This window comes from Nicotiana tabacum, chromosome 22 (assembly GCF_000715075.1).
Source record: "Nicotiana tabacum cultivar K326 chromosome 22, ASM71507v2, whole genome shotgun sequence".
Taxonomy (NCBI): domain Eukaryota; kingdom Viridiplantae; phylum Streptophyta; class Magnoliopsida; order Solanales; family Solanaceae; genus Nicotiana; species Nicotiana tabacum.
Window position 1 is genome coordinate 119,311,184 of NC_134101.1, and position 11,903 is coordinate 119,323,086.

The following is an 11,903-nucleotide window of genomic DNA, read 5'->3' on the forward strand; positions in this document are numbered from 1 at the left end:
TCATCTTTTTGCAAGATTTCACCACAAAATCTAGGGATTTTCATGGAAAATTGGGTGTTTTTGGGTGAAATTTGGGAATTTCGAAATTCAGGGAATTAGACGTCAAATTGAGGTCGGATTCCAAAACCAATTGCATATCCGAGCTCAGAGATGAATGGGTAATCGAGTTTTGGTGCGAACCTCGGGCTTTGACCAAACGGGCCCGGGGTCAATTTTTTGACTTTTTGGGAAAAATGTTGGGAGATCTTTGATTATGCATTGGAATTGGTTTCCTTAGCGTTTATTGATGTTATTAAGTTAGTTATAGCTAGATACAAGTGAATTGGTGGTGGAATCAAGAGGTAAAGCGGTGATTGAGCTTTGAAATACCCGTTGGCTTGAGGTAAGTCTTTAATCTAACCTTGACTTGAGGGAATAGGAATTCCTGACTTATTTGCTAAGTGAAATTCTATGTGTGTGGCGTATAAGTGTGGTGACGAGTACCTATGCGCCACCAAATTACCATTTTTAGCTGTTTCCCTTCCCTATTTCCTATTATACTATTTCTTGTCTTAATTGCTACTTGCTCATAACTATTTTCATGTCTTAATTGCTAATTGTTCATAAATATTTCCATGCCTAATTGCTTCATATTAACTATTGTTCTCTTTATTGAAGTATTTAATTATTTCATGGTTTCTCTTTATTACTCTGTTGGTTTATATTGGTTTATTGGTGCCTTATGGTACACCTTGGTTGGTCTCACTGAGTAGTTTACACTGGTGAAGTTTCATAATCGTAGTGATATTCCATTGTGTGGATTGAGGTATAAGTGTTGTGGAGGATTTGAGTTAGCTTGTGAAACACTTGTCTTTATTTTTGTGATTGGTGCTGATATATATATATTGGTATCAGGTTGCACGCCACAACAGGAGGAATAAGGGTGAATGTGATTGTCTAGTGGGATCGGGTTGCACGCCGCAACAAGGAGTAACAAGGGTGGACAGGTGGGATCGGGTTGCGCGTCGCAACAGGAGGAATAAGGGTGATATGTGATGAGGAGTAATAACAGTGGACTGGTGGGATCGAGTTGCAAGACGCACAAGGAGTAATAAAGGTGAATATTGATACTGTTATTGTTGATATGTTGGGATTGGGATGCACGCCGCATCAGTTGTTGTTTTAGCATTCATTTCTGTTGAAGTTCATTACTGAGATGTGGAAACTCCCTTAAGGATTGGTTATAGCTGAATGCTAGTAGAACAGTTGGGTTCCGGACTTATTTAATGCCAATTATTGCTTTATTACATTCTGTATTTTCTTTTTCTTTAGTATAAACTGTTACATGTTATATATGTTATATGCCCCGCCGTAGCCTCGCCACTACTTCATCGAGGTTAGGCTCAACACTTACCAGTACATGAGGTCGGTTGTACTGATACTGCACTCTGCACTTCTTGTGCAGATTTTGGAGCTAGTGGTTGATCGAGAGGTTGGTTGTTGTTGCTGCGTTCCGGAGACCCAAAGTATTCATGTAGGCATCCGCAGGCCCTGGCGTCCTCTTCTATCCTATTTCATCTATGTTTTATCTACTTTCGAGACAGATGTAAACTTCTTGTTCAGACCATTATTTGTAGTACTCGTAGAATGTTCCTGAGTTGTGACACCAGTTCTGGGTGAATTTTATTTCGGCTTTCGTCATTAGCTTAAAGATAATCTTTTAAACCGTGTTCTTCCGCATTTATTCCCGCTGATTTACTTTTGTAAAATTTTAATTATCTAAAGATAAAGGAAAAAGTGAAATATTCTGTAATGTTGGCTTGCCTAGCAGGTTCAATGTTAGGTACCATCACGATCCCGATGGTGAAAAATTCGAATCGTGACATTAAGTGAATCGAGAGGGTTTGAACAAAACATCTACAATAAACGTTAACCGTCGATGTGGAGCACATACCCTTGTATTATATGAAATGTTTAATACTGGGTAAATCACAAATAACAGACACATCCTCGTCCCAATTGTATTTTACGACTTATACATTCTAGTACAATTGATAATGAGCATTATTATTTTCTTAAAAAAAGGGATTTGTAAAGTTCCTTTTCTTTATTTTTGTATAAATAAACGAAAATGAATGTAAAATGCACAAGATAAATATCTTACATTTTTTTTAATAATATATAGGTGGGTTGAATGATTTCTTTGTAATAAAGCAAGATCCAATGCCATCCTTTGCTTTATATTTTTGGATGGTCTCATAATCAACTCTAATCATAGCAACCATTAGAAATCTTGCAGGTCAATTCATTTACTGCCTTCAAAAGCAAGAAAGATCTATTTTTACTATTTCTTATTAATATTACATGCACCTCCCCCCTTTCCATAAATCTAGAATTATAGCAAATTATAGAGAAATCAAGTGTTTTATGGCCAGTAGTTTTTTCAATTTGGGAAAATATGAAATATGTCTGCGCTCTGCTGCAAACACTGATGAGTAATAGCTCCAAATTATTGATAGTTTCGTATTTTCTTGTTCTTTTTATCATTCTTTATTAAAAATAATATAATAACAATAATAGTAACAAAACATGTAAAATAAAATAAAATATATAGTAAGCTTGCATCTAAAAAGTGCAAGGATACATTTTCACTCGACTCTTCTCCTTTTTCTTTACCCCAGAGACAAACAAAAAATAAAAAATAAAAAATAAAAGAACAAAACAAAAGGTCTGTTGGGGCTCAATGCTAAACGTGAGACATGGAAAATAAATAAATTGGAAAGGAAGCATACCGTTAGATGCTGAAAAAGCGTGCTTAGATTGTCATCATTCCCTCGGACATAAAAAGGGGAAACAATTCGGTCTAAAGCATACAATATAATAGTATAGTCTATTTATAGGCACTAGAGGTTAATTAAATCAATTTAATTATGACAGACAGGGGCCCTTCCGTAATTTTCGGCAAAGCATCGTAACAATGGGATTACCAGCTGCATATAATGGAGGTGGCTTACACTAGTAGCTCGATTAATCTTAATTACTACAATTTACAGGAAGAATTTAGTTTACACAATATCAAAAATAAATTTATTTTTAAAATTTTATTGAAAAGCTTATACTAATGGTTAGAATAGCAAATTTCTTTCTGTTTTTATTGAAAATTGATGTCGTGAAACCTTCTCATAGCGATCAAGATTATTGATAATTTTTGGACACTATTAATTATTTTTAATCCCTGCTGACTATCAAGAAAGTCATTTCACTTTTAGAAAAACATGAAAGAAATCTTATAGTTTAAGGAAATAATAGAGGGTTATGACTTTTTTGAAGAATATTTTACTCTGCACATGCAAGTCGATGTTTTTCTTCACTATTCTATTTTCATAAAAGACGAAACCCACTTATACAAACTAAAAATTATTTAAAGAGTAACACCACTTATACAAAATTCGATTCTTACATTAATAATTTGATCAAAATATAAAAAGGTACGTAACGAAAAAAATAGAAGTAAAATGTAATGTGAAGGAGATACTATTTGACAAATGAATCATTAGTTTTTTCAGCCTGTGTGTTAAATGATTAATTGCCATTTTTGCTTTAATGAAATTTCAAAATTGTAACGAGTTTAAGCACCGTATAAGTAAATATTTTACTTTTACCTCCAATGAACGGGGAGGATGAGCTACAATGGGCTACACTATATATGGTAGGGGTAGGAGTGATAAGTGTTTGTCCAAATTTTCTTATTATAATTGGTTTTCCTATCTTATGAAGGAAAGGATAACATATTTATCATAGTTGGATTTTTCGTTTCTTAGAAGTAAAATATAATGCTTCCATATTTAGCTAGTCCTTTTTCTAATAGGAAAAAGTTTGGAGTTCTATAAATTGAAGTTCTGTTCTTCTCATTCACCAAAATATTGAGATTTTAATTACATATTTACAAATATTTAGGCACATTATCCAAGAGATCCATTACAGAGGTTCAATAGTTACCCACAGTAGTTTGGTTTTTGAGTAGCTTTTGTTTGTTTGGCTTGTTGCTTCTTTTGAGCTATGACTGACTGTTGGGACATGATGTCCAACAAGCAGTTTTTTGTGTATTGTATATATGTTTCAATTGGTAATAAAGTTAATTAATTACCAAAAAAAAAATCTGAACTTTATGTGACATATTTATAATCTGGTAACATATATATACTGCTATATTATTTTAATTTACTACAATAGAATAAATATTATAATATACTTAAAAACTGATCATGAATATATATTCCAGTATATACAGTTAATTATGAAATTAATTAATAATGATAAGTAAAAGAATTAGTCTGACCTATCTCTTTCGAATTAACTACTATTTCCCAATTCTACTTTGAGATACAGAAGTTTTTTCGGAAAAAAAAATTATTTTTGAAAAGTGGCCAAACTAATGCAAATGAACAGTCTACCTTAACCTTGCTACCATTTCCCCTAGCCAAAAAATATCCAAAGATTAAGAGGGAGCAGTCTTTTTCTTGAAGACACCAAATTTTGGTTATTTTCCACAAAAAGACAACAATATTTAAAATAAGTAAAATTGTAACCCAGTCCTTCCTCATTATCACATCACTCTTTTTTATTTGGTACGTGACGTTTTCAATTTGATGTTTTTTTTAAAGTTAAATTTCAACTACCACTTAGGAGTAATAATATTTTTCCGGTATTACTTATGTAATACACAATTATGATTACAAAATCCACTTAAATAATACAAAAACGAAAAAGGATTGAGAAGTAAAAGAATTTAAGTTTTAAAAAATAAATAATTTAAAAAGCATTGAGTTTCACAATGTGATATATGGCTTGCAGCCTCTCAGGGTAATGATGGCTCAAGTAATTAAAGCTAAGCCAACCTCAAAAGCAACGTCTCTTTATAATTTGCATTTTTCTTGTTTTAAAATACCCTCCACACACACTTTCACTCGTCACTGAAATCATACTCCCCTCTCTTCTTCTTCTTCATCTCCTTCTCTCCTATTTCATCTCAAAAACAATGGCTAACTACAGGATGGATTCAGAGGAGGAAGCCTTGTTTCGAAATTCTCCTTATACACTTTATTTCGTCCAAAGTCCATCTACTATCTCGCATGCAAATAGCGGAGAACTCACTCGACATAGTAATAACAACAACAAAAATAATAATAGTAACGAGTTTTCAGTATGTCATTCCCCAATCCCTCAACCCGAAGTCGGTCCATTGGCTCTCTCTCGATACTCGTCTCGTGGATCTAATCACTCGTTCTCACATCACGAGAAGAAGATATCGTGCGACTCGCTTCAGAGCCATGAAACAGGAATTAATGATGAGAACGTTGAGATTGATCATGAGAAACGTTGCGGTGCAAAATTATTGCTACATGGGAAAAGTGGTAATAGTGTTGAAGAGGGGAATGAATATGAATATGAAGAGGAGGATTATTATTATGGGAAAGGAAATTGGAAGAGGTTTTTTTCTTTGGGATATTCGAATTCGACACCGTGGATTGTTTTGCAAGTAACTTGGAGGCTTATTGTGAGTATGATAATTGCTTTGGTTGTTTTCTACATTGCCACAAAGCCCCCTCCACCTAAGGTTTCTCTTGAGGTAACAATCTTCTTTCATATTTCTTTTAAGCTTATTTATTTCAACATTACTTATTACTATTTGTTTTTTCCATTATATTGAAGCGCATTCTTATTCCTTTTTTGTCATTTATTGATTATTTTATCATTACTATATTCCTTCATTGCTAGTCGAAAGGCAGACATGATCTATGAGACATTCTTTCTAGAGTTCCAAATTATAATATGGCGTGGGATTTGGTTTTAGATTACATTTAAAAAAACCTTTTATCAAAAAAAAATATGGAAGAAAATCGTGCGTTTCAATTTTTTTGGAGAACTTTTGTGTTCTATTCCTGATAACCTACATTTGGATTGATCGTTTGTTTGGAGAAGACATTTTTGTTGATTTTTGATAGGACCTAGATGATCCTAATTAAAATATACCAGTATAAGAATAAGAATTTTGTTGGATTACCACATTATTTGAATTATGGAAAAACCATTGACATATGGTTTTATTGAAAAGGGAAAACTTTTCAAGTTGAAAAGACATAAGATTTCTTGTAAATGCATTAAAAAGACCAAGGTATCAAGTTAGCGTTTTTGACTGAAAGCCCATTTAGTAAAGATAGGTCGGAGAAAGTATGAAGGGCCCTAACTCGATATAAACTCCACATGAGGCCCATTGAGGAAGTTCAACTCAAGGCCCACTGGGCATGATAATGCTGGGTCGACCAAACAATTGCAGAAATATGACACTTTTTGGAATGGTATTTAACTTTTGACACATGCTTGCTCCGTGGGCAACTTCAAGGTTAAAAATTAAAACTTACTAGGCAAGCGAGGGGAAAACATTCGGCCTATGGAGTAAGCAAGAACAAAAATTAGAGCCAAAATTTCGGGAAAAGAAAAAGAAGGAAATTAGAGACAAATATTTAGTTACTGAATATTTCTAATTGGGTAGCTAGGAAGAGGTAAAATACTATTTATCTATTTATCTTAAAGAACTATAGTAGTGAAAAAGCTATTTCCATCCCAATTTAGCTATCCCGTTAACAACCTAAAAATTGCATGGGACCCCCTATTTAATCGCCCCCATTTTAACTTATACTTATTTTTTTTAAACTTTTAACTCATACTCACTTTTTAAATAATTTCAGCCCCCTTTCTCCTCCTCGTTATAAATGAACACTTTCTTCCTGATCTCTCAGTGCCAGTCTCCTTGTACTATTTTTTTTTGTTTAACTGGACTCTAACACCCACAGAAAACAGCAAGGATCTGCACAATCTCTTGAATACTTTAGAACATAGAATCTGGCACTTTAAATTTTTTAACCTCTTTTTTCTCCTCTATTTAGCTTCATCTGACCATGAATAACCACAATGTCCAAGTTTGTTCTTACTGCTATAAAGCTGTAGTATTAACATGCCTTGTCATTGTAGTCTTCGTGCCTGGAATTTCAGGTGAATGTACTTGCAACATCAAAGTTGATCAGCCGCGAAACACCAAAAACAATAGTGATTCCCTCAGATACAGACTTCAGTTCGCCAGTTACAAAACAAAAACTTCAGATCTAGAGCTGAAGTTTCGCCAGTTACAAAACCAAAACTTCAGCTCTAAACAAAAGCTTCAGCTCTAGAGCTGAAGTTCGCCAGTTACAAAACAAAAACTTCAGCTCTAGAGCTGAAGTTCGCCAGTTACAAAAGAGCTGAAGTTCGCCAGTTACAAAATAAAAACTTCAGTTCTTGAGCTGAACTTCAGGCCTGACTACTAGAATGCTGAAGTTTTGTGTGATTGTCTTTGCTACTTCAGCCCCGTATGCTGAAGTTATGTGAAAAAGCGGGTACGCTTGCAATGTTTTTTGCAAAGCGCGCACAAGTTAAAACGTAACACAAAAAGCGGGTATAGATGCAAATGCCCCGTTAACAACTTGTTTGGATGGTTGTTACCCATTGTATTGTATCGTATTGTTACTTTAAATACAATATTTGTTTTGATTGTTACTTAAATTTTATTGTATCATATCGTTAAATCCGTCGTTATATAACGACGAAATGTGCCACTTTATGTAACAACCGATTTGGTGTGGTCGCATCGTTACCTTGTGTTTTTCTCTCAATCTCATACTTATCTACCAGAGACTATGTTACTGTTTGGAAAATTTCCACTTCATTTGATTTCCTTGTCGTGCGAGATTTTTGATGCCACAATTCTAAACACCTGTCTTCCATTCTCTCCCGAATGGTGAGGACACGTGCTACCGGAGGTGACCAGACACACACCCTTCATTATTATTAAATAATTTTATTTTATCATTTACCCTACCTTTTTATATAATAATTTTACCCTGTATCATAATTTTTCTTTATAATATTGCAAGTTTATTCTTCATATTGCTTGGTACGTGATATCATGAAACGATGACAACGACATAATATATTTAAATATTATATTTATCAAACGATACAATACAATATAATACAATACAGTACGATACGATATATTATGAAACGATATGTAACAATCATCCAAACAAGCTGTAAGGCTTTAAGTTTCGGCATGACAATTCAAGTTAATAAGTTTTGTTTTATTTTTAATTAAAGGTGGAAAACGTTAAGTTCAATTAGACTTTTTAAAATGTTGAGACTTTTTTTTACAGCAAAAGTGAGCATTCACTTTTTGGATATAATAAAAGAAGAGCGGAAAAATGTAAAAATATATTTTACTTCTGTTCCAACTTTCTAATATAGAAAGTAGAACAGCTAATTTAAAAAAATATATATAATTAATAAATCAGAGAATTTATCTCAAATTCAGCATGTCAAAGGACAAAAAGTATATAAATATTTAAGCGCGAGTATATAGATATTTAAGACATTGTATTTCTTTGATATCTTTGATTTATGGGATAATATTCATTTTGGTCGGAAAACATTATATTTCTATATTTGCACATTTTCATTATCTTTAACCTTTAATTTGTGAAAATATAATTATTCACACCCAATGTTTATATCAAACTAATTCTTACTAACACCGCTTTATCTGTATCATATCTGACAAAATTTTATTTACAATTGTGGAATTCATCCTCATTAGCCACTCATCACTTAAAGTATCATTTTATTTATCCTTTTTACTTTTGGCATCGCCATATTTATGCTAGAATACTTATTATGTTTCTATATAATGATTGATGAAGGAAATACATTGTCCTTTTCATTGAATTGCAGTTCTTCAGTATCTTTAGTACAGATAATAAGAAATTTTGATGAAGAATAGTGAAGCAAGTTTGACATGTGTATGTGTGTCTGCTATTTTAGTTGTCTAAGCCACAAGTGTGTTGTCTATTCATTTTCTTGCTTTCTTGAGTGGCATACAAGCTTATTTGTCAAACCCGATATTTGATAATTTTAGTGTGAATGAAATAATCTTTCTTCTTTGAATGTCTATCAGATGTCACTACTTTAATTTGCATTAGTGTTATTTTGTAGAGCTTATATCATGTCAATAACAAACAAATATTTCTTAATTAATCTGCTATCACATGTTAAACTACGTATTACATTAATAAAATTTTGCTTTTTTAGTGTATTTTACTTTAATAATTTTTTTTATTGTAGATTGCCGGTGTTCGTGAATTTGGATTAAGAGAGGGAGTGGATGGAACTGGTGTAAATACCAAAATGCGTACATGCAATTATTCCATGAGTTTACAAATAGATAACAAGTCTAAGCTCTTTGGGCTTTACATTCACCCCCCTGCAATGGAAATGTATTTTGGAAGGCTCCCTTTCATATCAGCACAAGTAAGGTTTTATCAATTATGTTTTACCATTTATGTTTTTTTTTACTTCAATTATATGCACCTGCAGTTTAACTAATTAATCAGAAAAAGTAACCAAGTACTTTGATTTTCAGAATGGTCATAAGATTTTTAATTAGCATAAGTTAAAATGAGCTAGAGTCAATAGGTGAATTATAAAATGATGAGTTGGATCAAGATGAGTTAAGAGTAGTTCAACATATAATCTCAAATACTTTTCAGCTTGCTGATTACTTTGTTTTTAGAACTTAGCAATATATATAATTGAGTTGTTAAAAATTATATTGTACTTCTGAAATCATGTGTGTGCCCTTCTCTTTTTTGTTTTTCAACAGAAAGTGCCATATTAGTTGATTTGGGCTAAGAATACAGCCCAAGTTGCCCAACATCTTTGATGGTTGATTAGGCTACACTCATTTTAGTCACTAAATAAATATGTCGCTCAGTTTTTGGGTCAAAATTGACACCAATATATGATCCATACAATACGTCTTAATTAAGAGAACAGCAACATGTTTTTGTTACATCTCTTTTCTTTTTCCTTTTTAACTCGAACAAACTAAAGGGAAGCTGTCAAAAGTTCTTCTCCAACCTTTTAAAAAAGAGAGATATTTTGGACTAGAGCTCCTCTTTCATGGGACAAATAAGCAAATTCTAGCAATTTTCTCATGTTCAACAGGTTTATATAAGTTTAACATATGATAATAGATTTAATTAATTATCATTTTTACCCAATTATGATATTTATCCATAAAAATTTACTTGTACTTACTCTATAAGTGATATAATTATGTAAATATTTTTTACACGTGAGAAAACAAAATTTAAACTGTCATTCAAATGTTAAAAAAATACTAAAAGAGGTTATATAATGTTAGAGACGGATTTAAAATTTAAACTATCAATTAAATCTTTAAGGTTTTTAACATTGAACCTATTGTAGTTTTAAAATTATGGGTTCATATTTACTAGTATTTGTAGTCGAAAGTACTGGAATCAGATAAACCCGCCGTAACAACATTGTCACTGTTCCTTTGTTAGGGGGAAGAGCTATATGCAGGGAGCAATGGGCCAACATACTTCAAGCTAAATGTAGGGACAAGGGAGAAGGCAATGTATGGGGCAGGAAGAAATATGCAAGACATGCTCCAATCTGGGAAAGGATTGCCTCTGCTCCTACGCGTGCATCTTAGTTCAACTTTTCATGTTGTTTGGGGTCTTATCAAACCCAAATTTCATCACCAAATCGAGTGCCTCCTTCTTCTTCATAATTCTTATAATAAAAGACATAGGACCCAAGCTTATAACAGCACTTGTACTGTTCTCACTTCTTAATTCAAATTTGAACAGGTTTATGCAAAAAGAAAACAAGGAGAAATTGTTATGGATCAACCGATTTCTCTTAGTTGTTGAGCTAGGTTCGACCTTTAAGTTTCTTAGTCATGCGCTATTTTTGTAAAGGACATTGAAAGATCCATTAATTAGTATACAAAATTATATGTGTTTCTGGCTCAAATTTGCCTTCCAAAATCATGATTGCAAAATCTCTTGATTATGCCCTCGTTATTAGTTTAGGCGGTCATCTCTTACCAAACCTAAATTTTACTGTGATATCATAGGCGATACAGAAGATATTAATAGAGTTTGGTGGTGATCATTAGTGGGGAAAGACATCAGACATGGAATAATGACTTATTTCTAAACGATACATCTAATTAGCGGTGACTGATTTAATTTCTATATATTATTAAGATGATAATGATCTTTAATTAAGAAATAAGTGATGTATATCTGTCTAACAAAGCACCTCTGAAACTCATACGTAGGGGTGTATATGGACCGGATTGGTTCGGGTTTTATCAAAACCAAATCAAACCAACTATATCGGTTTGGATTGGTTCGGTTTTGTCGGATTTTTCGGGTTTTTTTTGTTACTTAAATATTATTTCGATCTTACTTTGTAAAATTTTTTATAAGTAAATATATATTTAGTAAGAATATAAAAAATTGACAAATATATTATCTATTAAAATATTCTTACGAGAGAATTTCTTAGTAACATATAATAGTTATTTTTTTAGTCGTATGACAATAATGTTTCGTTGATGCACACTTTCAAGGTTAACTGAATTTAGTAATTAAACATAAAAATCAATATGATACCTAAATAATAATGATCAAAAGATATAGTAATAATTTAATAGATGTTAACATATGATATGAATATGAAAAAACAAAGAGATTGACGCATTTCAGTAATACTTGATGAGAAAGTAATCATACAACCCATTATTTAAGGTTAATAAATATGTAGCACTTACTATACTATTAAATATTATATCCCGCAAGAGAATCCCAAATATTTCTAGACATTTTTTAAAGAAAATTCTATATAAAAATTCTATATTTATATGTCGGTTTGGTTCGGGTTTTTTTATTCAATACCAAACCAAATCAAACCAAAACTAGTCGAATTTTTTAAACGGTTTGATTTGACTTTTCGATTTG

General features: G+C 32.2%; 1 protein-coding gene across 1 annotated transcript; it reads left to right on the forward strand.

The window, feature by feature from the left end:
* The first annotated feature begins 4,900 nt into the window (after positions 1 to 4,900).
* On the forward strand, positions 4,901 to 10,911 carry LOC107811538 (uncharacterized). Its single transcript, XM_016636495.2, has 3 exons — positions 4,901 to 5,608; positions 9,193 to 9,378; positions 10,437 to 10,911. The coding sequence occupies exons 1-3, from the start codon at positions 5,018 to 5,020 to the stop codon at positions 10,728 to 10,730; spliced, it is 1,071 nt and encodes a 356-aa protein (XP_016491981.1). The 5' UTR covers positions 4,901 to 5,017; the 3' UTR covers positions 10,731 to 10,911.
* The last annotated feature ends 992 nt before the right edge of the window (positions 10,912 to 11,903 follow it).